The sequence below is a fragment of the Lepidochelys kempii genome, chromosome 8 (genome assembly GCF_965140285.1).
Source record: "Lepidochelys kempii isolate rLepKem1 chromosome 8, rLepKem1.hap1, whole genome shotgun sequence".
NCBI lineage: Eukaryota > Metazoa > Chordata > Testudines > Cheloniidae > Lepidochelys > Lepidochelys kempii.
In genome coordinates, this window is record NC_136387.1 from 104,998,103 (window position 1) to 105,025,859 (window position 27,757).

The 27,757-nt window shown below is 45.6% G+C and overlaps 1 protein-coding gene across 1 annotated transcript in view; it reads left to right on the forward strand.

Moving 5' to 3' along the window:
- Window positions 1–5,912: 5,912 nt before the first annotated feature.
- Window positions 5,913–27,757, forward strand: part of EIF2B3 (eukaryotic translation initiation factor 2B subunit gamma) — a 142,559-nt gene continuing 120,714 nt past the window's right edge. Inside the window, exons 1-3 of the mRNA XM_073357915.1 lie at window positions 5,913–6,019; window positions 7,453–7,615; window positions 12,528–12,667. Of these exons, the coding sequence (XP_073214016.1) occupies window positions 7,468–7,615; window positions 12,528–12,667 (288 nt within the window). The 5' untranslated portion in view covers window positions 5,913–6,019; window positions 7,453–7,467. The remainder of the gene's footprint in view (window positions 6,020–7,452; window positions 7,616–12,527; window positions 12,668–27,757) is intronic.

Below are 27,757 nucleotides of genomic sequence, written 5' to 3' on the forward strand. Positions count from 1 at the left end.
ATGCTGCAGTATTTTCACGCCGACCCCCGTGCGCCAGCTTGCATTTTGCTCTCCAGAATTTAACTTGGGTGTGGTCGTATAAGCCGCTCCCTTCTCCAAGCCAGGCCTGAGGCCAAAGTGCTGCCGGCTGGGCCCTCGAAAGGGGAAATCCACGAGGCCTTTAGCGCATTAAATCACAGCCAACCCTGCTAAGGCCCCTCTGTCCGGCTCCCGCAGTGGCCAGATGTCGTCTTCCAAGGGAATAATGGACGCTGTTGAGTTCAGTGCTGCCCAACTCTCCTCTGGAAGGTGGCTAAGACAGGCCCGGTGGGTGCTTCCATCCCAGGAGAAGCAGAGCCGGGAAGCCTGACGCCTGCGGGAGGTGCACGCAGAGCGACCAGAGAGGGAGCGGAGGTGCAGTCAGCCCTCCAGCTGTGATCTACGGTTAAATAAAGGTTCGGCCGGGGGCCGGGGGCGGAGGCGGGAAGGCGCTACGTGCTGTGTTCCAGTGGCTGTTAATGGAGGCGAAACCAAAAATCCCAGCCCGGGCAATGTAATCCCAGCTGGATTTTCCCTGTCGCGTTCAAGAGAAAACCTGGGCTGGCAGGTGGGGAGTGGGAAAAGTCCTAAAGCACGTGGCGAACTCTAAACAGCTGCGCTTGCACCTTCGACGGCCTGGCAACTGAGGCCCAAGCCAGGGCCCCAGGAGATCTGGCTTCTAGTCCCTGCTCTGCTGCTGACTCTCTGGGTCCTTGAGCAACTCCCTTCACCCCGTTCGTCTGTTTAGACGGGAAGCTGTGCAGGGCAGACAGTGTCTGTGCAGCCCAACGGGGCCCTGATCTCCGCCCGAGCCCCAAAGCCTCCTGTAATGTAAAGGCTCTCGCGTGATTACGTCTCCTGCCTCTCAGACGTGCACGGCGCTTTGCGAACATGCAGGACCCAGCGACTCCCTGACCTGAAAATCTTCCAGCAGGGACGAGGATAGAAAAGGATCAGTTCCTCCAGAGAGGCACATGTGTTCTCCAGGGCCAGTGAGCGAAGCGAAGAGCTCGCTCTTTGGGTGAGAACCAGAAACCCTCCCAGCAGCCTGCCGGGTGACTGAGGCTCAGAGGGTTTAAAGATCTCCTGGAGCAACATAGCACTTTTCGTGTTGTTTTGATCGGGGCGAATCTGTGCTCCTTTCCTTTGTTAATTGCAGGGGAAAGTAAAGCCAGGGAGGGGCTGCCAATGTCGGTGAAATGGGATCGTAAAGATCAAACCGCCCCACTGCTTGCAAAGCGGGCATGGGGCAGCCAATGGGGCGGTAAGCGCCGCACTCCAGCAAAGTATGTGGGGGAAGGACAAAAATCACTGGTGTTCTTTGCAACAGCACGGGGATACTGCAGCCCGGCTAGACTGTAAAATGCTGAAATGAGGGGACAAGCCATCCCTGTGGAAGGTCACAGACATCACTGCAGAGCCACCGGGGCACATTTGGCCCAATCTTTCCAATTCTTCTGCAGGCTCTTGTGTTCCGCGGTTCAGTCCGAAGGCTCAAAATACAAGGCAGTCCTGGTCTGCGGGGCTGTAACCTGCTGGAGGCATGGCAGGGAGCAGGTAAGTGTCTCTCTGTGTCCCATTTAGGGGCCTAATCCAGTGCCATTGACTTCAGCTGAACGATTCCCATTGGCATCAGTGGAAGATGGGTTGGGCCCACTGGGTCTGAGCCAAAGCCAGTGGGATTCTTTCCATTGTTTTCCCTGGGGGTGGGATCAGAGCCGTGCCATTACCCGCTCCAGAGGGGCGGTGGGTGAATGCTACCTGGGTTGGAAGGCAGCCCTTGGGCAAGTGGGTGTCAGCTCTGCTGACATCTGTGGAGCTGCCCCTGCTCCGGGGAGCTAGCATACACAGTTTCCATCTGTCCCCCCATCAGATGGCTGGGGCAGTGGTCGGGTTGCGTTAAAACCCCTAGAGCTGACAGTATGGGTTCAGCAAGGTGGATTCTGGCCTTTAACTGCAGCTGAATTGGGTCCCCGGCTCTGTGCTGCAGAGGGAATGTTGACCTGAATTGTGTGTAAGAGCACCTCCTAGGGCACGGTTCTGGCGGTGCTGCCATGTGCAGGCTCGTTCTGTTCCGATGCTCACAAGGCTTCCCAGGGAGAGTTGTGCCCAGTGGCATTTCTGTGATGGATCTTGTCCATCCCAGTGAGCTCAGCCCCTGGCCAGATCAGACCTAACGTCCTTCTTGAACAGATCCAACCTCATCTACACAGTCTGATGCTTAATCTCTCAAAAACTGTCCCAGAAGGCACTAGGCCTAGGGCCAAACCCTGGGCGATGGGCTGGGATGCCCAAGAACAGCCCCTGGCCTGTGTCCCCACCCCCTGGGGTGCACTGCTCAGGTGCAGGGGTCTGGGGTTCCCCACAGCGGCACCGGGCAGCTCCTACTACTCGTGGCTTTGGCTTCTGAGGGCATGGCTAGGGGTGGGGCCTGGGGGGGGGGAAGAGGAGGAGTAGGGGGCAGGGCCCCCTTCTCTGGCTTCTTCCCAGCCTTTATAGCTCTGGACTAATAAGATTGGCAGGTGCGGCCAGTTACCAGGCAGGCACAGGGCTATTCACCTGGCCCCAATCCATCACCCTTGATTGGGGCTGGAGTGTCAGGACCTGATTAAGGGCTTCTCAACCAGCACCCTGCCACAGTGACCAGGGAGGTCTCAAGTGGTGGAGTGCAAGGAAGCAAAACACTGAGTAGGTGAACTTAGGTTGTTTAAGACAATAAGGCCCTAAGTGCATTTAATGGATCATATATTGGTTAATAATAATATAAGCAATATAATTGTTGGCTAGTTTTTAGTGTGGTTAATAAGACCTCTGAATAACCTTTTTGGAAAGGAGTGCAAACAAAGCCTTTTTGTCTTACTAGATATTCAGTTTCAGGAATGTCCTGAATACACCTGACTTGGGTACAGGACAACAAAAGCACAATCAGAGAAAGCAAGGGAAATCCCCATCTAATAATAAGACTAATAGCTTTGTTATTGTTAATAAGTAGCGTGACGTTCCCCTCTGGTGTCATCTGGACTGGTGGTCTGCTAGGTCACTCCAATCCTTGACTCTGGGAGCCAGACTTACCCTGCTCTGCTGTGAGACCCCCCTCCTGGGCTGTTCACACACAGCCTCTAGCATGTAAGCTGCTCCTTGGATTGCTCAGCTGAATGACACTAGCCAATATCTCTGGTCCCAGACGCAACCCTAGGAACCTCCATCTTGCACTGTCCAGTTATGCCCGCTGGATGCTGCAAGCTTATATGAGTTTGTCAATTTAACAAAGAAATTGATATGTACCAGGATTGTTATCTCAAGGGGAGTCTCTGACATGCTTCAAACCAAACACACTGCTTCAGATAGGATAAACAAACAGATTTATTAACTACAAAGATACATTTTAAGTGATTATAAGTCAAAGCATAACAGGTCAGATTTGGTCAAATGAAATAAAAGCAAAATGCATTCTAAGCTGATCTTAACACTTTCAGTGCCCTTACAAATTTAGATGCTTCTCACCACAGGCTGGCTGGGTTGCTCTTCAGCCAGGCTCTCCCCTTTGATCAGCGCTTCAGTCACTTGGTGATGATGTCTGTAGATGGAAGTGGAAGAGAGAGGAAGAGCATGGCAAACGTCTCTCCCTTTTATCATGTTCCTTCTTCACTCTTCGCTTTGCCCCCTCCCTTCAGAGTCAGGTGAGCATTACCTCATCGCAGTCCCAAACTGACCAAAGGAAGGGAGGTGACTCACTCGAGAATCCAACACATCTTTTTGTTGTTGCCTGGGCCGGCATCCTTTGTTCCTATGAGGCTGGGCTGGGTTTATCCCATACATGCCCTGATGAGGTGTGAACTGCCCCTCTGCTCTTGGAGAGTTTTTGCCTGGGCTTATTTTAAGCCATGAAGACACATTTTCAGCCTCATATCTATATACATGAAATTATAACCTATAACATTATTATACAACCATGCTCAGTGCATCATGAGCCTTCCAAAGACACCCACCATGACAAACTTTGCATTGGATATCACACAATCATTTTATAAGGATGAACATGGGGGTGTAAGGTGTTCCCCCGAGGTACAGAGTGTCACAAGTAGATAACATGTTATATAATCTAGTGCGTAGTGTAGAATTTCATATATGGCCATAACTATTAGGCAATTAATCAGAGGAGGGAGTGTCGATAAAAGTGGGATGTTGATAAAAGTAGGGTGTCCTCTTAGGTATAAAAAGAGTGTGCTGAGATAAAGCCTTTGCCTTTATGTATAGCCTTTGTTTGTGTACACCCAACTCATTCGCCTGTTACCCCCAATTGATCCCTGGGGTGTGGTATTCTGTACCTATGCTGAAATAAACCTGTTCCTTGGATTTGAATTCAGAGTCAGCAGGGATTTCTGGCTGCTACAGCAAGCAGTGGTTGTCTGCTTTGCTAAGTTCAGAAGATAACCTGTGGGCTTGGTTGGTGGTCCTGAGATATCCTTCCAAATATCAAGGAGATCTCTGACTGGCTGCAACAATGCCTCTTCTGGGAGAAATTAAGACAGTTATAATAATTTTAGCTGCTGTGGGGAACCTTTGGTGCTTTCCCAGAACCCTACTGGGTTGGACTTGAAAATACTATTCATCTATGCAAATAGTTTCTATTGATCCAGCAGTGCAGATCCTTCTTAAATGGAGTGCCTTGGAAGGAAAGTGGGGTTCAAATGCCAGGAAAGAGATCTGGGGTCCATATTCAGTTGTTTAGCTCAAATTGGAATCAGAGCCCTGTCTGATCACGAAATATTTCCAATACCATATGCAACTTATCAAATAGGAATTTGGAAATAACAAAAATAACAGCAGTTCGGGAGTAGGGTGACAAGATTGCAAATGTGAATAATCGGGAGGGGGGTGGCTCCTAATAGTCCCAAATATCAGAACTGTCCCTATAAAATGAGGTGTTTACCAGACAACAGGTGCCCCATGGAACAAGCGCTCTGCGTGATGCATGGTGCTTGGAGCAAAGACCGAAGTCCAGCGAATGACGATGTTAACAACACTTGCTCAGTGTTTCCTGACAAACTCGAGCATAACATTCCCGGGGCGGGGGGGTGGGGAGAATATTCTCCACTCTGAGAAATACGTGCATGGTGCTGTTGAGGTAACAGTACCACCAGCACCTTCTGCCTATGGGCTTTTGTCTATCATGGTATTTGGTGGTTTCTTAAAGCCCCAGCGCCTGGAATTGTGTGATAATCTCAACTTCCGTTTAAAATGTAGGCAAGCTTCTAGCCCTCGTAGGTGGGGAGAAAAGCTCAGAAATGGGAGCCACATGTGACCCTAAAGCTCAGGAACCAGAAGGCAAAGAAAGAACCCCCAAAATCTCACGAGGGCTAGGCCAATCTCAATGATCATTTGCGGCCTGACTCCTGAGGTTTGAACGTGTGGGCGGCCCATGCGGCTTCTGACGCCCTAGAAAACGGAGCTGCCAAGGAAGCCCCCACCTTGACTGGAAATGGGGTCCCCTTCACCCAGGTGTAGCCCCCCCTCTCTTCAGTATCCAGGTGCTGTCAGTGAGCCCTGTATCTCTGCAAGGGGGATCCCCCGCCATGAGCCACAGCTGCCTTAAAGCCCCCCTTTATTGCAGTGTGTGCCCCCTGCCCAACCAGGGGAGGGGGCTGGCTGGCTGAGCCCCTTCTGCCCGGAGCCAGGGAGCTGCCCCCGGTGCTGCCCCTGCACTCCAGGGCTTCCTCCCTCTCTAGCCTGCAGCAGGCTGCTGGGGATCGATGACTCTGTGCTCCTCCCCTCGCCGCAGCTTGCTGCTGGGGGATCGATGACTCTGTGCTCCTCTGTCCTTGCTGCAGTCTCTCCTGGGGGGGATCTATAGCTCGGCGCTCACCTACCGCTTCCTGCCGTTTCCGGCCGCCTATCGATTCTCTCGGCGCTCGTTGGGAAACCGCAGCGCAGGCGCAGTAGCTGCCGGTGCCGCCATTGCTGTCCCGGGAGAGAGAAGCCGGTACAGGAGGCACCTGAGGTAACGGCGGGGGCGGCCTGGCTGCTGTGGGGCAGAGGAGCCGCCTTGCCCCGGCCGACAGACCCCGGGCTAACCCCCCGTCCGGCAGCGGTTCCCATCCCCCCGGGCGGGGCCGGGGTCGGGGTCCCCCGGCTGTGGGGCGGGCGGTTCCCATCCCCCCGGGCGGGGCCGGGGTCCCCCGGCTGTGGGGCGGGTGGGGGTCCCGGGGTCCTCCGGCTGCGGGGCGGGGGGGCGGTTCCCATCCCCCCGGGCGGGGCCGGGGTCGGGGTCCCCCGGCTGTGGGGCGGGCGGTTCCCATCCCCCCGGGCGGGGCCGGGGCCGGGGTCCCCCGGCTGTGGGGCGGGTGGGGATCCCGGGGTCCTCCGGCTGCGGGGCGGGGGGGCGGTTCCCATCCCCCCGGGCGGGGCCGGGGTCGGGGTCCCCCGGCTGTGGGGCGGGTGGGGGTCCCGGGGTCCTCCGGCTGCGGGGCGGGGGGGCGGTTCCCATCCCCCCGGGCGGGGCCGGGGTCCCCCGGCTGTGGGGCGGGTGGGGGTCCCGGGGTCCTCCGGCTGCGGGGCGGGGGGGCGGTTCCCATCCCCCCGGGCGGGGCCCGGGGTCCCCCGGCAGGGGGGTGGGTGGGGGGGCGGTTCCCATCCCCCCGGGCGGGGCCGGGGTCGGGGTCCCCCGGCTGTGGGGCGGGCGGTTCCCATCCCCCCGGGCGGGGCCGGGGTCCCCCGGCTGTGGGGCGGGTGGGGGTCCCGGGGTCCTCCGGCTGCGGGGCGGGGGGGCGGTTCCCATCCCCCCGGGCGGGGCCCGGGGTCCCCCGGCAGGGGGGTGGGGGGGGGGGCGGTTCCCATCCCCCCGGGCGGGGCCGGGGTCGGGGTCCCCCGGCTGTGGGGCGGGTGGGGATCCCGGGGTCCTCCGGCTGCGGGGCGGGGGGGCGGTTCCCATCCCCCCGGGCGGGGCCCGGGGTCCACCGGCAGGGGGGTGGGTGGGTGGGTGGGGGGGCGGTTCCCATCCCCCCGGGCGGGGCCGGGGTCGGGGTCCCCCGGCTGTGGGGCGGGCGGTTCCCATCCCCCCGGGCGGGGCCGGGGTCCCCCGGCTGTGGGGCGGGTGGGGGTCCCGGGGTCCCCCGGCGGGTGGGGGGGCGGTTCCCATCCCCCCGGGCGGGGCCCGGGGTCCCCCGGCGGGTGGGGGGGCGGTTCCCATCCCCCCGGGCGGGGCCGGGGTTTAATTACATGGTTGTGTGTTGTTTATCTTAATTTTTAATGTTCAAGCATCAGGAAACGGTTGTCTGACATCTGCCGCGGAAGAACGGCTGATTTGGTATTGGGGAATGAATAGTTTCCCCGAGTGGGGGGCTTTGGACTGAAATGTTCTGGTGTCATTTGGGTGATTATGAGGAGGGGCTGAACGTGTTATTCTGTGGCGTCGAAAACACCCTCTGTTTTCAGTTGCAGTTTGTAAAGATGGAGTTTCAAGCAGTGGTGATGGCAGCTGGTGGGGGATCCCGAATGATGGACCTAACTTCCAGCATCCCTAAGCCCCTCCTGCCAGTAGGCAACAAACCTTTAATCTGGTACCCATTAAATTTGTTAGAGCGAATTGGATTTGAAGGTGAGAGATTGCCAGTTGCTAACCCATAAATTAGCAAATTAATTCCCCTGTCAGGGCAGGGTAGTTCTCTACATAACACACAGGCTTGGCAGAAATTCAGTGTTTATTTTTTTAATAATTTATAATTGTCATGGATAATATGGGTGTTTATTTGTAACCATAATTTAGATTTTTATTTTAATGTTTACAGTTCTGTAACATTATGGGTTTTAAACTTTAATTATCAATGTAAATTTAAACAGTTGTGAGAAATGATGGAGGGGGGAGACAGTAATTACTTAATGACAGTAGACACTGAGATTCAAAAAGTTAAAGCTTTATAAGCATTAAAAAACAAATTGTCAACATCACATGTCAAAATATACGAAGTAAATATCTTAAATTAAACTCTAAGTTCTCAAGCAGCATTTGTCTTACTTTGCCTAGCTAGCTGTAAATGTCTATTATTGTAAATGGAAATATGTTTTGTCAAGTTATGTGTGTATGGTGGAATTGACTCTGATCCTTCCAAGCCTAATAATACAGTATTTATTATGGCTTTATCTGCTCTACCTTAAAGTGTGCAAAGCAATGGGATTTCCATCCCGTCCCTCGGGAGACTTTCCATAGCCAAACATGAACTTTCTCCTCATAGTCAGCCTAAATTTTCCCCTTTCCTTAATTTTATCCATTACTCCTAATTATACCCTTTGTAGCACCGTAAATAATTCCTCTTCCTGCTTGGTGGAAACCATTCATATACTTGTAAATTGTCATTGTCTCTGCTACTTAGTTTTTTAGATTATTTTTCTCCATCTGTATTAGTTCATATTTTTCCAGTGTTAACGTTTTAAAATTACTTTTAGATTCATAGATTTAAAGTCCAGAAGGGACCAGTTAGATCTAGTCTGACCATAGAATTTCCTATAGTTACCCATGCATTGAGCCCAACGTCTTGTACTTGACCAAAGCATTTCTTCTAAAAAGGCATTCAATCTTGATTTTAAGACATCCAGAGATGGAGAAGCACTACTACTACTTGGTAGTTTGTTGCAGTAGTTAGTCACCCTCACTGTTTTAAAAAATTGTGTCCAATTTCTAATTTGATTTTATCTGGCTTCAGCTTCCAACCACTTGTTCTTGTTCTGCCTTTCCATTAAAGAGCCTGTTAGTACCTGGTATTTTCTTCCTAGGAAAGTACTTATACACTGTAATCAAGTCATTTCTCAATCTTTTTGGCAAGATAAAGAGATTGAGCTCCTCAAATCTCTCACTGTAAGGCATTTTCTCCATCTCTCAAATACTTTTGTGGCTCTTTTCTGCACTGTCTCCAGTTTTTCAACATCCGTTTTAAAATGTGAACAGAACTGTACACAATATTCTAGCATCTGTCTCACCAATGCTGTAGATAGAGGTAAAATCACCTCTCTATTCCTCCTCATTACTCCCCTGTTTATACATTCAAGGGTTGCATTAGCCCCTAAATCCTTTGCAGAGACACCGCTTTCCACTATACAGTTTCCCAGTCTGTAGGTATGGCCTACATTCTGTGTTCCTAGTTGTATACCTTTGCATTTGGCTGTATTAAAATGAATTTTATTTAGGTGGGCCCAGGTTATTGAGCAATCTAGATCTCTTTATGTGACTGCCTTATCCTCCTCATTATTTACCACTCTGCCAATCTTTGTGTTGGCAACAGATTTTATCAGCAGTAATTTTGTATTTACTTTCAGATTATCGATAAAAATGTTAAATAGTGTTAGGCCCGATAGAACTGATGATTGCAGAACTCCACTAGAAACATCCCCTTCAATCATGATTTCCCCATTGATGATGACTACTTCAGTTCTGTCAGCTAGCCAGTCCTTGATCCATTTAACGTGTGTTTTATTGATATTGTACAATGCTAGTTTTAAATCAGAATGTCATCCAGTACTAAGTCAAACGCCTTACAGAAGTTTATGTATGTTTGTCAAGGTTCCTTCCCCACTGAACTCTAGGGTACAGATGTGGGGACCAGTATGAAAGACCCCCTAAACTTATTTTTACCAGCTTAGGTTAAAAACTTCCCCAAGGTACAAACTTTGCCTTGTCCTTGAACCATATGCTGCCACCACCAAGCATGTTAAACAAAGAACAGGGAAAGAGCCCACTTGGAGACGTCTTCCCCCAAAATATCCCCCCAAGCTCTACACCCCCTTTCCTGGGGAAGGCTTGATAAGTTACAGGTGAACATAGACCCAAGACCTTGGATCTTAAGGACATTGAAAAATCAATCAGGTTCTTAAAAGAAGAATTTTAATTAAAGAAGAGGTAAAAGAATCACCTCTGTAAAATCAGGATGGTAAATACCTTACAGGGTAATCAGATTCAAAACATAGACAATCCCTCTAGGCAAAACCTTAAGTTACAACAAGACACAAAAGCAGGAATATACATTCCATTCAGCACAACTTATTTTACCAGCCATTAAAGAAAAGGAAATCTAACACATTTCTAGTTAGATTACTTAAAAAGAAAAGGAGTACTTGTGGCAACTTAGAGACTAACCAGTTTATTTGAGCATGGGGTTAGTCTCTAAGGTGCCACAAGTACTCCTTTTCTTTTTGCGAATACAGACTAACACGGCTGTTACTCTGAAACCTTAGATTAGTTACTAACTAACAGAAGTCCTGAGACTGCATTCCTGATCTGTTCCCCGCAAAAGCATCACACAGACCCTTTGTTCCCCCCCCGCTCCTGATTTGAAAGTATCTTGTCTCCTCATTGGTCATCTTAGCTTCTTAACCCTTTACAGGTGAAAGGGTTTTGCCTCTGGCCAGGAGGGATTTTATAGCATTGTATACCTATCTGTGATTTGGGGGGGGCATGTCATAAAAATAAAGGGAAGGGTAACCACCTTTCTGTGTACAGACAATGACACAGGAAATGTTGCATCTACAAAATTACCGTTATCAACTGAACTTCTATTTTAATCAAAAAATCAGGTTTGTTTGGTTAGACCTTTTTTCTATAAAACTGTGTTGTCTGGCATTAATTATACTTAAGGCTACGTGTATGTCATGGAGGTCATGGAAGTCATGGAATCCATGAATTGTAGAGACCTCCGTGATATTCTCTGCTTCAGCCCCAAGTGTTGCTGGACTCTGGAGCTGGCAGCCAGCATGCCCTGGCACGGTTCCAGTGATGGGCGCCAGCCTCATGCGGGGGGACACACCTTGAGTGAGCGGCTGGGGGTATCCCATTTTCTCTTTGGGAAATATGGTCACCCTGCAGCTTCCATCCACCGTGGGCGGAGGGAGGCCCCCCCTGAAGCTCCTAGCTGCCATGGGCAGAGGGAGAACCCCACAGCTCCCAGCCACCCTGGTGGTGGGAGAAACCACAGAGCCGCAGCAGCAAAAGTCACAGACAGGTCTTAGCTTCTGTGAAATTTTGTTTATTGCCCATGACCTGTCTGTGACTTTTACTAAAAATAACCATGACAAAATCTTAACCTTAATTATATTCTCATACTTAAATTCCGTATTGATTTTTTTTAACATTTCCAGCCTGTTTAGATCTTTGTATCACTGTTCTATTTTTGCCAGTGTTCACAGGTCTCAGTATATGAATTTCAGTAACTTGATGTCTTCCCTCAATCAGACAATTTAATAAAAATGTCAAATAAGACTGGATGTACTAACAAGCCCTGCTCCACTGGCTGTTCTTCCCCCCGCCCCCCCCGTCAAGACATTGCCATTTATCATTTTCCTTTCTTTAGGTCCTTTAGCCAGTTTTGAATCCAAGGCAGTTTTTGATTTTGTGGGACATTATAGCAACTGCTTTTCCTAAAATCAATTGCAATTCCATGCTCCCTTCACATTCTGGTTTTATAATTCTAGTAAACAAAATAAATCAACTTTGAAAAGTAGCTCTTAGTCAGCGGTACCAAACTGCCCTATTGTTCTCGTGTTCATTAATTTTCTCCGTCTCATTAATTAGTCAATCCAGGATGGCTTTTTTGGTTAGATTCTTTTCATATTGGATCATTCTTTCATCTGTGTAACCTGGGGACATTTCTGGTGAATGTCTGGTTGTGTTTGTTACCTACCATAAGTTTTTGGGAAAGTCCCCAGGTGTACAGTATTTTGTGAGTTTTATCTACTTCAAGACTAATTTCAAGAAGTTTTGCTTTTCACCTTGTCCTTCATTCCTGGGTGTCCGTAGTAAATGCCTGTTGCGGTTGATGTTTTGTTTATAATATTTGTTCCCTTACCTGGAATACTTTACCACCATAGTCTTCATTTTCCCTCTGTATCTCCGTGGTGTTGTTAATGCTCCCACATACCACTCCATCTCCCCAGGTCCTTTCTGTCTTTCCTATCTAGAGTGATCCCAACTGTGTTGTACTCAGTCAAACAGTATTCCATTTCCCTCTCAGGCAGGTGCTAGGCGAGTTGATTTCACTGTTGTCTCTAATAGCACGTTTGGTGTTTCTCTAGAGCGAGCTGTGCAAGTTGAGAGGTAGGGGAAGAAAGTTAACTCTGTATCTCTCATTGGTAAAATTACTGATCCTTAGGTGCACCAAGACAGGGATATTCAAGGTGTCAGAGACATTATCAGACATGTAGTTTAAATAAATTGCTTGCTAACAGTACCAGGATATGTACTCTGCTCCCCTCTCAATTTCATACTATGCCTCTCACAATGAAGAAAAATGTACAAAGGGTTACTTTCATGTCAGTCAAAAACTTAATCCTCCAGTTCTGTGAAATTGATTAATCTGGATCTAGTGTTTTTTTGGATTTGAAGAACTCCATTAAATCCATTCATGAAGCACAATGGAAGTTGGAGAAAGTTTGAAAGTGTGTGTGTATCCTGTACATTGGATGGATGAATACATCAATATTTGTTGCCTTATTTCCCCTCACCCCTCTCTTCTTTTCTACTACAGAGGTCATTGTGGTTACAACCAAAGAAGTCCAGAAGTTGCTAAACCTAGACACAAAGATGAAATTAGATATAGTGTGTATCCCTGATGATGCAGACATGGGTACTGCAGACTCACTAAGGCATATTCATCAGAAAATTAAGGTACAACGCTTTTACCTTGGCTAAAGGATGTCTCCTTTAAGATTTTTCCTTCACGTGTGATTTAAAATCATAGCAGTTCTTTAGGAATTCTACTGTGTAATGTTATGACTCTCTCTACTGTTTGTCATACAACACCCAGAACAACGGCGCCATGATCTTGGTTGGAGCCTATAATACAAATAGGCATGCAGATGATTTAATTTCAAACCACAGAAGTAAGGAAATTCTGAAATAGGTTTGAAATTGTCTGTTTTGTCTACTTATTTCAGTATGTATAATCTATAATCTATACCTAGGCACACTGTGTAAGTTAAGGACAGAATTTCTGCCTTAATATTGAATTTACTTTTGTGGATTGAAGTCAGATGCTTAATGTTTTAATGTGTTTGGTTGTTTCTTCCCTCCCCCCTCCTGTGTTTTTTTAATTCCCTTGCCCTTCCCTTCATGGCGTTAAATTCTCTTTTGATTCCAGTGGAATGCCAGTGGACCAGGTAAGGTTCGAAGTATCCATACCCCCCGCATGTGTGTGGCATAGGAAGAAAGAAACACAAGTATAAGCAGAGACTTTCCCCTTCTTATGTGCAGACACCCACAAAGACAGGATGAGATTCTTAGGGTATATTTACACAGCAAAGAAAAACTTGCGGCTGGTGTGTGCTGCCCGGCTCGGGCTGCGGAGCTCTTTCATTGCTGTGTAAACCCTGAGGTCTGAGAGCCTGGGCTCCAGCCCAAGACTAGAAGTCTACACACAAATGGAACCCCCTCCCCGCCCCCCAAACCTATCATGGGCCTGCCAGGGGTTTTTCTTTGCCATGTAGACATACCCATACACGGCAGACCTACACTCTGGATACACGCGATGGGAGTAATTCAGGAAAGGTGATTCATAGGAAGAGTATACAGAACAAAATAACTCCAATGGGCAAAGCTGTGCTACAAAGAGGACTGAAGTGCAAGTTACAGTTCGGAGCTGTTTGGGTGGTATTCTGACCCAAGTGTGTGAATGCAGTGATGAAGCAGGACCACTGCTCTATCAGTTGTATTGGCTGGCTGGATCTATCCCTAATCAGTTAGGCATCGCTCTTTTTGGCCATCCTTGCAACTCTCTTCTGGAGACTTAGGAGACAGCAGTGAAGAGGGTAAAGGGTAGGGAGAAGAGTAGAAAATGACATACTGCTTCAGTGGACATATATTTTTCAGAGACATTAGAGAAGGTCCAGAGAGGAATTGAGTGTAAGAGTTGGAAGCAGCGTGAGGCTTTGCTTTAGCAAAGGTTTGCGGCCTGTGAATGTATTGGCGGCCTGCAGTTCCCTTTGCTTCCCATCTTTGTTTGTCCAGCAAAGATGGAAATAGTGCCCTCTCGTTGCAAATAATTTGGCACTGAATTCTTGAGCAGATTGCTGCATGGTGTGTATTTTGGAGCCATTCCACTGGTTAATGAATACAATTGGTATACCTCTTACAGGATATGTCATCTCCTGTCTGGTATAGGTGAGAGAACTGCACAGTCGAGGAAGCTGAAAATTTGCTGAGTCTGTCTAGTAGAGCTCAGGTATAGCAGGAGAGGAACCTGGTTGGAGAAGCTGAAGTTTCCTTGCCGAAACAATTGATGCTTGTGGCAACAGTTTGCTGGCAGCCTTATCACAGCCACTGCCAAAAACTGGTGAGAAGTCTGTACTGGTTGTTGAAATTTTTATTTGTCACGATGAGTTAATTACTCACCAACAGAAGAACAAGTCTGTTTTACACAGTAAAAATGATGTAACGCTCTAGACAATTTGCCTGTATTTAGTGCAGGTGAAGGAGAGTAAAGCCAAGATTATAAAGTACAGTTAGAAATAACCCTCTGGCCAGTTCAAAGCTGGTTGCAAAACTCAATAAATTCTGAATAGGTTTCAGAGTAACAGCCGTGTTAGTCTGTATTCGCAAAAAGAAAAGGAGTACTTGTGGCACCTTAGAGACTGACCAATTTAATTGAGCATAAGCTACAGCTCATTTGTATGCATCCGATGACGTGAGCTGTAGCTCACGAAAGCTCATGCTCAAATAAATTGGTTAGTCTCTAAGGTGCCACAAATACTCCTTTTCTTTTTGCAAATTCTGAATAGGTATTAGACCACTGGAAATCATGAAATGCACATGACCTAGCTGTTCTGTATGTTCTCCTATGCAAGGATGTCACGCTGTTGTGACCTGCTGTCTCAGCACACTGCAATATAGTGGAAGCTCAGCTATTGCAGCCATGGTTGAATTAAACATTTTGGTTTTGGAAAGGCTAGATGAGTCTCCAAGATCTGACTTAAAAAAATTCGTACAACTGACATCAGAAGAGCTCGGGTCTGCTGAGCCTGTAAGTGCTGTAGGGAAAAGACTTTCCCCTTTCTCATACTTACCTGGCCTCTATCACGGTGGTATTTGAGTGCCTTACGATCTTGAATGCATTTGTTCTCCTCACACCAGCCCTGTGAGGTATGATCATCCCCATTTCACAGATGGGGAACTCAAGTGCATAGAGACACTAAGGTCACAGAGGAATTGAACCTGTGTCTCTAGCCCTAACAACTTTACCATCCTTCCTCTATCCCTTGTTACAGTACTAGTCTTGATTATTCAAACACAAGACACACTCTCTCAGCTGAGAGCAGCAAGCATCTAGTTCCACTCATTATGGGCTCTGTCCCCTGGTTATTGAAATGAATGAGGGCAAAGCAAACTTGTGCAAAATCTCGTCAGTCTCCATTTCACCTGCTTTGCACCCCCTGCCTTTATCTGTCAGGCATAAACACTCAGAAGGTGTTTATGCTGGATTGGAACACTGGTCTGTCCAGTAAACTCTGCCACTCAGACAACATCTCATGTTTCATAATGATTCAATCACCAGCCCCCATGATGTGCATCTTGTCAATATAGTAAATTCTTCCTGCTCCAGCCCTTCCTAAGTAAGGATCTTATCCTTAAACATCTGTATTTGGGAGTTAATGGACAATGCTGATAACTTAATCCCATGAATTGTAGGCTTTGAGTTCCTAGGTAAAGACATCTGGATCTGCCCTTTCTTTGCCTGAATTAGCTCCTTCAGAATTAATTTATTTTCAAGACCTTTTGTGGTGTTCAACACCAGTATTTGAACACCTGACAACCGGTAACAGGTTTATCCTCACAACACTCCTGTGAAGTAGGGGAGGGGTATCGCCACTTTGCAGGTAGAGAACCAAGGCACAGAAAAATAACTCAAGTTCCCAACATCTCACGGGCAGTCTGTGACAGACCGGGTAATTGAACCCCAATCTGTAAAATCCTAGACCAGTGCCTTCGCCACAAGATCCTCCTTCCTCTCTTCCATGTGTGAGATGCCAGCTTGTTCCAGGGGATCAGGACAATACACAAGTTCAGAGATTATTGCTGAAGTTGCTTTTTTATTGGAAACTGCTGAAATGCTATACCAAATAGAGGTGCAAGCCCTCAAGACACAGTGGTTGAATGAGCACTTAAAAGTGGATCAAAAGGAATACTTGGTTTAGTGGGAGTATGACTTTGTCTAAATTTTATAAGTAATTGAAGAATCATTTAATTTGAACTTCAAACTCTAGTTGGGATTGTTAATGCTCACATTAATTAAATGCAAAACACTGATAATATAACATTAAGATCACATGTTTCAAATCACCAGGCCATGAAATACAAAAGTTAACCTGGCTAGGTTGCACATATGTAGTGCTGCTATTCCTGTATTTCTTAAGCCTTCCTTATAAAGGGTCACTTACAGATTTTATTTCTGTCTGAAAACTTTGTACTGATTGTTACAAGTAACATCTAACAACCCCAATCCTTCAGTGGCTGCCATACAGGTGTACCTTGTGCAGAAAGTGGCTGAATTCAGCAGAGCTCCATGTAGGTCCAGGAGTGTGCCTGCATTGAGCAGTATGCATGATTGGGGTTTTCGGATGTCAAATATCCCAAGTATACTGAAAAAATATCAAATTTTGTCTATGTGTTTGGTCAATTTCGTTGCTGTCTTTATAATCAGTTTCCTTGGTATGTATGCATTTTTAACATCGCAACAGTGCGGAGAGAAATTTTTTTGTAAAGTAAAAAGGTGTGATTATAAAACCAAAAAGTTGGAAAGAGGACTCGGGTAGTTATATCAGAAACTAATTTTAACTTAGGTTTTAGAAAATTGGCTAGATTTCAAGTTGACGGTATTTTTATAGTGTGTTAAACAGTATATGTTATAAAAATAAAGCCTCTTGACTGAGTTCATATTGTGCAAGTTTTAAATTTTGCGTTTCCTGACTTATTTTCTTTTTTCTCTTAAATGTGCAAACATAACATTGCAGCAGTGTAGTTCTTGCCGTTATTTATGGAAGACTCCAGTACTTTCTGTGGTGTTTCGATAGTTGCATCACCAGTGGAGCAGAAAACTTCAGACCCAGCGGTGTACAAAACTGAGATGGATACATACAAAAAATGGAACTCCTGTGGATCTCATCCACATTGTTTTGCTAGCAGCACAGAAAAAGCTGCTTAAAGTAAGGGAACAGCCTCCTTCATTGAATCTTTTAAGGTAGTTTAGTTGTTTAGTCACAGACAAGTGGCTTTGCTGGATTCTGCAGGAGAGAAATAAAGCCTCCAGTTATACTGGCAGTGAAGTCAGAGGCAGCCACAAACACGCTGTTTATCTTGTACAGAATGTTGTTAATCCATTCTTCTGATTAGCTCTTGCTGTATATTCCTGTCTGGTTTCAGAACCTTGAGTATCTATAAAGACTAGGAGTGAAAATTCAGTAGCTTAAATAACTAAGACCTGCTTATATCAACTTCTGCTGTATCTACCTACTAGAGTTTTCCATACCATAGGCAGGTAGCCAGAAGGGGTCACTAAAATTTTCTTCTTGACGTACATCTTAACTCTTTTTTTTTAACTGGAGACCTGCTAATGGTGCACAGTCTATGTAACTATCCCCTATCTTATCACTGTTCCTATCACCGTTACCCACCCTCCTTCCGATCGATTGCATCCACTTGTACCCAGGGTTGTGAGTTCAATCCCTGAGGGGGCCATTTAGGGATCTGGGGCAAAAATTGGGGATTGGTCCTGCTTTGAGCAGGGGGTTGGACTAGATGACCTCCTGAGGTCCCTTCCAACCCTGATATTCTATGATTCTATTTACCAGTGTCACATTTTGCCTTAAATCAGACCATAAGGCCCGATCCACTAAGGGACTTGGGCACTGCAACACTCAGTGTCAGGGGGACTAACTTTTAGGCACCTAGAAAATCACAGGAACAGCTTTGTGATCCACAAAGCCTGAGGTAGGCGCCTCGGATACCTGTACAGTACATGGCGGGGGAGGAAAGTGCCTCAGAATGTGATCCACTAGTCTGGGTGCCTAAGTCCAGGTGGCAGGGAGGCCCCTACTGCTGCTAGTGATCCATGAATAGGAACCCCTCTCTTGGAGTCAGGTGCCTTAGATGCTCAAGTAGGTTCTTGCAGAAATGAGTTAGGCACCTGCCTCACTGCACAAAAGTGGGAAGAGGTGGTGGGGCCCACCTTATACCTTTAGATCAGTGCATAGAGCACTTGTTTGGGATGCGGAAGGCGAAGATTCACTTTCTTCTGCCTGAGCGGGGGAGAAGATTTGAACAGGGGTCTCCCACCTTTCAGGAGAGTGCTAACCACTGAGCTACGGGAGAATCTGATGTGTGGCTGCCTCAGTCTCTCCTCTCGAAGCTGTTCCTCTTTGCATGAGTAATTAAACAGTGATTGGACCAGAGGGGCTGGACCCTTTGTCTTCACCTACCAGGTCAGTGCTATAACCACTGGGCTGTAGAATATCTGTGTGTGTCTGTCTATCTTCCGTGCTCTCTGGATATATGAAGCAGGTGGTTGCCAGGATGCCTCTAGACTTTGTTAGTGGAAAAATAACTAAACTTCTAAAGAATAGGCACTCTAAAAAGTTAAGTCATCCAAAGTCCTGGTTTTCATTGGGGATAAATGTGAAAATAACTTTTAAGTAAGCATGGACTAGGCCAATCCATTTGAGTTGTGAGCAGACAAAAAATGAACAGTTTTCAAAAATAAAAGGAATACTGTTTTTTTCAAGACTCTTAACTGTAAACCTGCTGGTCTGATTAACCCTTAACTTTTCCCAAATTCTCTGGAGTAAAATGAAGCATGCAATGTTTTAGGTTTGAGAATTTTTAATTTGAGTTAGTTTGATCAAAACCAAGTTTATAATAGAAATTGTCTTACAGTAAGACTGTAGAGCCTGACTCTGGTTGTTAAGTGGCTATGGGAGCGGAAAGTACTCGGCACCTTGCAGGAGGTCCTCAGCAGCTCAAAGGATCATATTTCCAGCTTTGGAATCATTACTGTAAGTCCCTAATATTGGTCAGGCAAGCAAATCTATTAGTATTTCAAAACAATAGCTGCCTCATAAGTAGCAACGTTACTTTCAGAAAGGATAGCTATATGTGGCTAAGTAGAAGGGACTTGTACACAGTGATTGGCATCTTTATCAGAATCTGAATCTCTGGAATCTTTGTTGGAATTTGATTTCTCTGGAATTATTCATAGGAGTAATGGTGCTTATGTGTCAGCATTTGTCAGATCATGGCCCAGTCACTATTTGTTTAATGCACCTAAATTATGTAATCTCAGTTACTGGTAGTAGTAGAATCATTTAAAGTTTTAAAGATCAGCAACAAGAAGATTTGCTCTACAAGGTTAGCGTGGGGGAAGATAGCATGGTTATAGAGTTAGGGATGGAGAAGACCTATTAGGCAGATTTTGAAACATTTAAGACCTCTCCTAATTCAGAGGTAAATACATAAGATGAATGGGGAGAGATAAGAAAGGAGTGTCATGTGTGAGGTCCAGCAAATGTCCCAGCACCAGCTACCAAGAATTAAGAGAGATGCTGAACTTGGTCTTATAAATTTGGAACTTTGCACTCTTGTAGCTGCTAGAATGGGGAAGGTGCTTTCTGTTTCTTCTCTACCTCTGGTGCTTGTTGTCTGCTGGTGGGGTCACCCAGGAGGAGGTCTCCATTAGACCTTCCCGAGCCTCTCTTTGGTTTTTTGACTCCTCCCCAGTATCTGTTTCTAATGCTTACCTGAGTTGCTGCCCAAGGCTTTTTACCAAGCCAGCAGCTTCTGGAGTATAAAATTGATGTGAATCTGAATATCACCAGTGAAACTGATTAGTCCTGTCAGTTTCACACCTGCTACTTGGCAAAGGTCTTAGCAGCAGGAAAGACCGTGGTGGTGTATGCTGCAGATTCAGGAGGATGATACTGCATTGGTTTACAGGTGGTTCATGTTTACATGGTTACCTTCACAAGCAAAAAATTAGACTGGCTTTTAATTTCGTTTGATCTCTGTTAACATGTTCGGAAAGCTTAGATTTTGAAGTAGTTGATATATGTCCCTTTTCAACAGGGCGGGCTTCCCACTCAGCTGGTGTGAGTGAATGGTTTTTCAAGCCCTGCTATTAGGTCATCTAATCCAGCCACAGGGGCTAGGTAGGGTAGCTCCATTCCATACATTTCCCAGTGCTTTGTTCAGTGTCGTTTCAGGATCTGCCAACAGGTGTTTCCACCACTTCCCTGGAGGGATTGTTCCACAGTCTACTAGTTGTTGTGGTTAGGATGGATTTTTTCTAATATTCAGCTTAAATTTTCTTTCCGTTGATTTCGTCCCATCACTCTTAGTTATGTTCCCTTGTACAGCTGCTGGTAGATGGTTATTTTCTCACTTAGTTGCCATGTAGCTAAGCTATACATATTTACCTCCTGTTTAATTTTCTTACAAGTCAATCTCTCCACAGTCCTTTTTGTGCTGGGCTTCTCTGAATTGCCTCTCATTTTTTGCAATAGAAAAGCAGTTTTAATATCACTAATTACAAGCTATAAAGGATACCATAGTGTTGAGCTCTTAGAGGTACTTTCAATGTACTACACTTAGAAAAGATAAGTTTTGAAAGTTTTTTTATCTTAAATGGGGAGGAAGAATCTTCTAAACTGTGGTTCTTCCAAAGCAAGGGCTTCAGCAAAGGTAAAATTTTAGCCTCTCCGTTGGATAACTCACCAACACCAAATTCATGATGATGTGTTTGCCTGTAGTGTTCTGGCAGGCACTTGATGCGATCACCTCCTCTGGGTTAATCCTTTGAGCTGCTTGTACCATTTATCAAAACTGCTTCAAAACTTTCTGTGATCATCATTTCTTTTTGAGAGTGTAATTTAAAAATGAGTTCTTTTTAAACTGAGGCTTCTCTCATTTTTGGCCACCCTGTTTTGATGCCAGGTTTCATCAGCCCCATGTGGTTGCTCTCTGGTGCCACCCTCTCAGGCTGGAGCCCTCTAGGTGGCAGGTTGAGAAACCTGGTTAGTAATGAAATCTGGGTTTTGGGCAGAGGGAGGGTGGGTATACCTGTGTGAAACATTTGTCTTCACTAAGTCCATATTTTTTCATCTTTTTAAGCTTTCCTCTCCCTTGTGTCACCCAACTATACTCTGGCCAACTGTTAAAATGTGACATTCTAGGAGAGTAATAGCAATGAAACTATTTCACATTTTCCTTGATGAGCCCTGAGTTGTGTTAACGGAAGCCCTGGCTAATATGCTGTGAACTAATCAGCATGCCTTCTGCTACTATCTCCGGTAAGTGCTTGCATATGAAATGTTCCGTCTCAGGTAGTCCACCTGGTTTTCCCAGTTTCGAAAGTAAAATTTCCAAAAATTGTAATAAAAGCCGGCCATTACGGAAAAAAATTCCCTCCCCGAACAAATAAAGATTGAAACTCCAGATTCTCCTGGTATGTGCATCTTTTTGAGCCATGTTGTGGAAATTGTGATGTCACAGTGGTGGTCTGTATGCTGCTGAGGGTCACTGATCCGTGTAGTCTTGGACAGCATGGCTAAGCGCTTCACTTCCTCTGTTGAAAATCTCCTTTCCAAACACATGATGTAAGTAAGCTCACTGTACTGGCTGGAAGGGGGAATCTGAATCCTCCTTGTACAGTTGAGCTCCATTTGGTGACAGTGGAAAGAAAAACTTGAATCCCCGTAATATATAGATATATATTTTTGTACTGTCAGTGGAAATAAAAAAACCGAGTGGCTTTCATCTATAAGAAGACAAACAGGATCTTTTTCTAAGCAGCACTTAATTTTAAACTTGATAAGCAGAACGTTTAGCTCAGTTAAAAGCATTTCACCAGTCTCTTCAGCACCGCTGTCAGCAAATGCAAATAAAAAAAGCCTTTTCTCACCCCTTTGTTTTGATGACTCCAAAGAGATTGTTCTGCTTTTCTCATGACGTTAATGTGCGGCACAGAAGAACTAGATGGCTCAAGGAGTTGGCAGTGGATGTGTAGTGTTCACCTCTGTCTCGGCCTCACATCCAGCCAAGGCAGAAGTGACAGAGTTACCACTGTCTGATGGCTGTTGGATGGCTAGGGTGAAATGAATTGTGGGTTCTATGTCATTGTCCAATTCCTAATGGACAGTGGACATCCCCAAACCACAGTCACCGCAGCTGACAGTCTTCGTGGTGAAGTACAGATACTGACAGGCAGCTCTTGCCCCCCGTTCCTGCTCCATGGGCCTCTGAAGCAGGCTGGTGACGCTGTGTGCGGGAAGCAGGCCGTGCTGTTGTCCTTGTACCTGTTTGGTGGCTATATACAGGGCTCCCTCTAATCGTGTTCTGTCTGGCACATTTCCAGAGTTAAATTGTTTTTCCAAACTTAAACAAACAAACCAACAACCCCAAAGTTGCACGGCTTTAAAATGGTTTCAGAGGAGCAGCCGTGTTAGTCTGTATTCGCAAAAAGAAAAGGAGGACTTGTGGCACCTTAGAGACTAACCAATTTATTTGAGCATAAGCTTTCGTGAGCTACAGCTCACTTCATCGGATGCATACCGTGGAAACTGCAGCAGACTTTATATACACACAGAGAATATGAAACAATACCTCCTCCCACCCCACTGTCCTGCTGGTAATAGCTTATCTAAAGTGATCATCAGGTGGGCCATTTCCAGCACAAATCCAGGTTTTCTCACCCTCCACCCCCCCACACAAATTCACTCTCCTGCTGGTGATAGCCCATCCTTTAAAATGATATGGCTACTTATTTTGCTGCCTGTTTACTGTGGATTAGCAACAAAATGTTAGAAGCTTGCATGAGGCAATTGATATTGACCTGCAGAGCTGTGAATAATTACGATGACTCTTGATGCTTTTACAGTGCCTCGCAAATGCTAAGTCCTCACAAAATCTCATGTGGGGAAGATGAAATGAAGCAGGGAGTTTAACAGCTATTTGCAAGGTCCTAGAGGGAGTCACTAGATGGCCCCATCACTTGTTCTGAGGGCTTAAAGTTCCAGGCATCCAGTCCTGTGCTGAGTCCACTAGACTGTACCTCTCTGAAGCTTGTTTGCACTTGGAAGTCCTTTATAGATTTTAATTGTCAATATTTTTTGCCTATGTTAATATGTTTTTGCATCTAGACACTCCTGTACACTTCCATGTGAGTTTCACAAACAAGATGGTATTTGAATTGCAAAAGTAGTGGACTCTTTACAAAAGTATCTAATTAAAATAGCTTTGCTAAAGTGATCCTGAAAAATTAATGATTTTATTCCATAGCAGTGCAGACTTTGTGTGCTACCATTATAGTTTTCATTTAATGGTATAAACAGCAGAAGTTAAAATAGTCTTCCTCTTTATCAGTGAAGCCTTTGCAATCATCTAACGTTTTCCTTATTTAAAATAAATCACAACTTTTGTATAAATATTTTCTTGCAATGTGTGTTTTAGGAAGAATTAATATGACTGAAATGGGAATATTTTAAACATAAAAAGTCTTAAGTAAAAATTAATCTGAATAAATCCCATTTGGAACTCCTCTATTAAAAAATATTTATATCCAGCTTTCATGGAGGTATACAGACGAAGTGTTTTAAAGGAATTGAGAGTAAAGGACTGTATGGCTCTGAGGTTGATAATGGAATACGGAACCTTTCACTTCTAGGTTGCTTGTTCAAATCCATATTTGTAGTGATCAAAAGTTGTTGCATTTGATGCATATTCAGAGGCTTGTATGAAATGAGTTTGGTGACCTTGTTCCCAGGAGATATTCTGCTGTTATGAGCGTGTAAAAATCTATACAATGTTAGTTCACAGTCTACACAATCTAGTTCAATGGCTGTTAGCCAGGATGGGCAGGGATGGTGTCCCTAGCCTCTGTTTGCCAGAAGCTGGGAATGGGAGACAGGATGGATCACCTGATGATTACCTGTTCTGTTCATCACCTCTGGGGCACCTGGCATTGGCCACTGTTGGAAGACAGGATACTGGGCTAGATGGACCTTTGGTCTGACTTAGTATGGCTGTTATGTTCTTACACAAATGTATCAGTATCTCAGACACTGCTGCCAGTAATTGGCAACCTTCTTGGCCATCTCAGTGGAGAGGCCAAGGGTTGAATGAGCCTTGGAGACCTAACTATTCTCTCACCCTAGATTTGGGCCCTTCAAGTCAGGTTTGGGGCCATATTTAGGATGAGAGAGTTGTCCATGCTGTTCCTGTTATCAAAAAAAATAGAGAACTTTGTTCTGTGCGACTGGCAGTCTGGCAGTTCCTTTGGGTGGTGTACATGGACTTCTGCGATGCCACCTCGGAGCAGTGGTCATTGTCTAGGTTTCTCTGCTTGGTGTCCCCATCCAGTGCCTTCATTTTTTATCTTTTGACCTTCAATCTGTCCCTGATCGTTCATTTTGTTCCCTGTAAATGATTGATTTCTGGGTTCATTGGCCAATTCCTTACCTGGGGGGTGAAGGCTTTTGTTGCTTTGCTGGGCTCTGTCCACCAATTCCGGTTATCATGAAGAGTGGCATTTTTTATAAGCACTAAACTGATCACAAATAAACAGAAGAATTGAGATCCAAGAGTTAAACTGAGGAAAATAAAAATGATGTAATGGGAAATTACATGTTAACCTTATGTTTAGGTAGTCCCAGTTTGTTGGAAAGTGAGTGGGGGAGTAGGTGACAACAAAATGAACACACGTCCTCTTAATGATCCCCCAAAAGGGATTCTCCTTTCTGAATTTGCAGTTTGGTGCTGTTACCAGCTGTAGTTAAATGGTGATGATGGGGAAAGACATGATCTCAATGGTATGAGATTGAGGATGCCCTTTACTTATTACCCTTCTTCCATGGTCTTCTACCTTGTTGAAGGTCATGTTGAGGGTAACTGAAATTGCTGCCCAAGAATTCAGCTGTGTGTCTGCTCGAGACCTAGCTATTTCTGCATTTGTTTTTACTTGGCCAGACACTGGAGAAGTGACACTTCACCAAGTACCAGATTTATCTGAAGAAATTCTTGCATTCTTCTGTCATTTAGGCCTCACTAATCACTTTGGACAAGAAATCTGAGGACTCTGGAAAGCTGCATGATGTTGACGAAAACTATGAAGATTTCAAAGCCTTATTTAATAACAAACGTGGCGGAAAATTGGACAGCTGACCTGGAGAACAAACTGGTTTAGGAATATTCAAAGAGAGTGGATACAGCAGAACGATGGGTTGGATTACATTGGTGGTTGAGCACCCATAATTTTGATTTATCTCTCTGGCAGCTCTCTTTATTCCTGTACAGGCCAGTCATGTCATCATGGACAGTTCTGGGGGAAGGTATAGCTCTTGGTTCAAAGGAGGACATTCTGAAAGCCCTATACAGTTGAGTACGTTTCAAGGTCTCAGTGATTCATTCGGTCTAGAATATAACGTGGAACTGACGAGGCCATGGTGCTTCTGTTCGTCAAAGCAAAGCTGAAATTGTTCTTTGCACAGTGACTTCTTTGAGGGTTTGATCTGGGAGATAAACGTATTCCTTCTCCCCTGCACCTCCCAAAAGCAGCGTATTTTATTTTAGAATCAAACTGATAATGACTGAAGAAATGATCTTCGAGGCCTCTGTTACTTATGTGTCTTTTCATCTTGCATGCTGCTGCTGTTTTATATTCATAGATTTGAAGGTCAGAAGGGACCATTGCAATCATCTGGATTGACCTGCATGATACAGGCTAGACAATTCCACCTAGTGATTCTTGCATTTAGCCCAACATCTTGTGGTTGTGCTAGACAATATCTTTCAGAAAAACATCTAATCGTGATTTAAGGACTCCAAATGATGGAGACTCTACCACATCCTTTGATAACTTGTTCCACTAGTTGTTTATCCTCACTCTTAAATATTTCTTATTTCCAGTTTGAATTTTGCTGGCTTCAGTTTCTAGCCACTGGATCTTGTTATGCCTGTGTCTGCTCCATTACAGAGCCCTCCTACTATTAGATGTCTGCTCCCTGTGTCAGCAGTTATAGACTGAGATCAAATCCCCTCTTAACCTTTTCCCCAATTAGCTAAATAAGTTGATCTCCTGTATTGTTATTAATCTGTATTATTGTAGTGCCTGGAGCCCTAATCAAGGGGTCAAGGTCAGGACCCCATTGTGCAAGATGCTGTAAAAACAGAACAAAAAGATGATCCCTGACCCCCAAACAGCTTGCACTCTGAAGATCAGACAGGAGACAACAGATGGATATGGATGGGGGAATACAAGGACCCAATGAGAAAGATTGGCCAGGATGACAGGCTATGGTCTCAGCCCACTGGTGACCTAACCAGCATCAGGTTTTTTGTAGGCATCACAGAAAGGAGTTTGCAGGCAGGTTTTGAAGGAAGATAATGAGGTAGCATTCTGGATATTTATGGGCAGCTCCTCGCAAGCATAGGGGCAGCATAGGAGAAAGCACAAATTGAACAAGTGGGCAATGGAGGCTGGTATCATGGGCTAATTGGAGGCAGGAATCAACATCTAAGTAGTGAGAGATGCTAGGGAGGGTGGGGATGGGCTGTGAAGAGCCTTGAAAATGAAGACGTCACTTATGTTTGATGCATAGAGAAGGATTAGCCAGCGAAGGGATGCAAAGAGAGGGTTGACTTGGCCATAGGAAAATGATCTTTGCAGCAGCATCCTGAATGTATAGAAGTGGGGAAAGGTTGCATTTGTCAAGAGCAGAGAAATGAATGTATTATAAGGTATGTTTTCCAGACTTCAAATCTTGTGGTTGTTTCCCACATTTGAATAATAATGTCACTATACTGAAGTTCTGTTTTGAGAGCATACATTCATGAACTCAATATGCTCATCCTTAACCTCCTGTTTTCAGGTGCTTAGGGTTTTTTTTAAGTTATCTTTTCCATCCCAGATGTCAATTTTGGTAATATACTCTGGGCTGAAACGATTCATTCCTATTCTCTGCCTGTGTGAACTTTAAAAAATTGGAGTTTTGCACGGCTGTTCTTGAGACGTTGAGATAAGATAGAACAGTGTTTGCCTTGAGATCCCTCCTGAGATGGTGGGCAGGATGATCCATACTAAAGGACAGGCTTTGGGTCTCCTCCCAAGTCCTTGATGGCTTTCCTTCAGCTCACTGTGGCAGAGGACAGGCAGTGAAATGGGCAGGTTATATAGGTGAAAGTGGTTACATGGCCTCAAGACAGCTTCACCTGGGAGTTCAGGGGCCTGTCCTGGCTCCTGGTACTTTCCCTATTTCTTCCGCTTTTTCCAGAAGAAACTATATCTTTTTTTTTTTTTAAAGGGATTGGACTCTTCTTAAGTCTTCATCCCCTGCCCGCTGAGGAAGAACAGTTTTCTGATTTGGGGTACATCTACTGAGCGATTAAACATCCACGGCTGGCCCGGATCAGGTGACTCGGGTTCTCAGAGCTCGGGCTGTGGGGCTGTAAAATTGCATTGCAGATGTTCAGGCTAGAGCCTAAGCGTTGGGTCCCCATTAGAAAGAGCCAACCTTGTAGGACAGAATTTATCCTCCTAAACTGCTTGAGGTTATACTCACAGGAGTGGCTAACGTTCTAGAGTACCAGTAAACTCTAGCGCTTGAGGCTCAGTGCACAGCTGGTGACCATTTTTTATTTTATTTTATTACTAGATAGGAAATCTTGGCTTGGTGCTAAATGCTGCCATTGAGTAGCAGTGAGAATTCCCCATCAAAGGTGGAC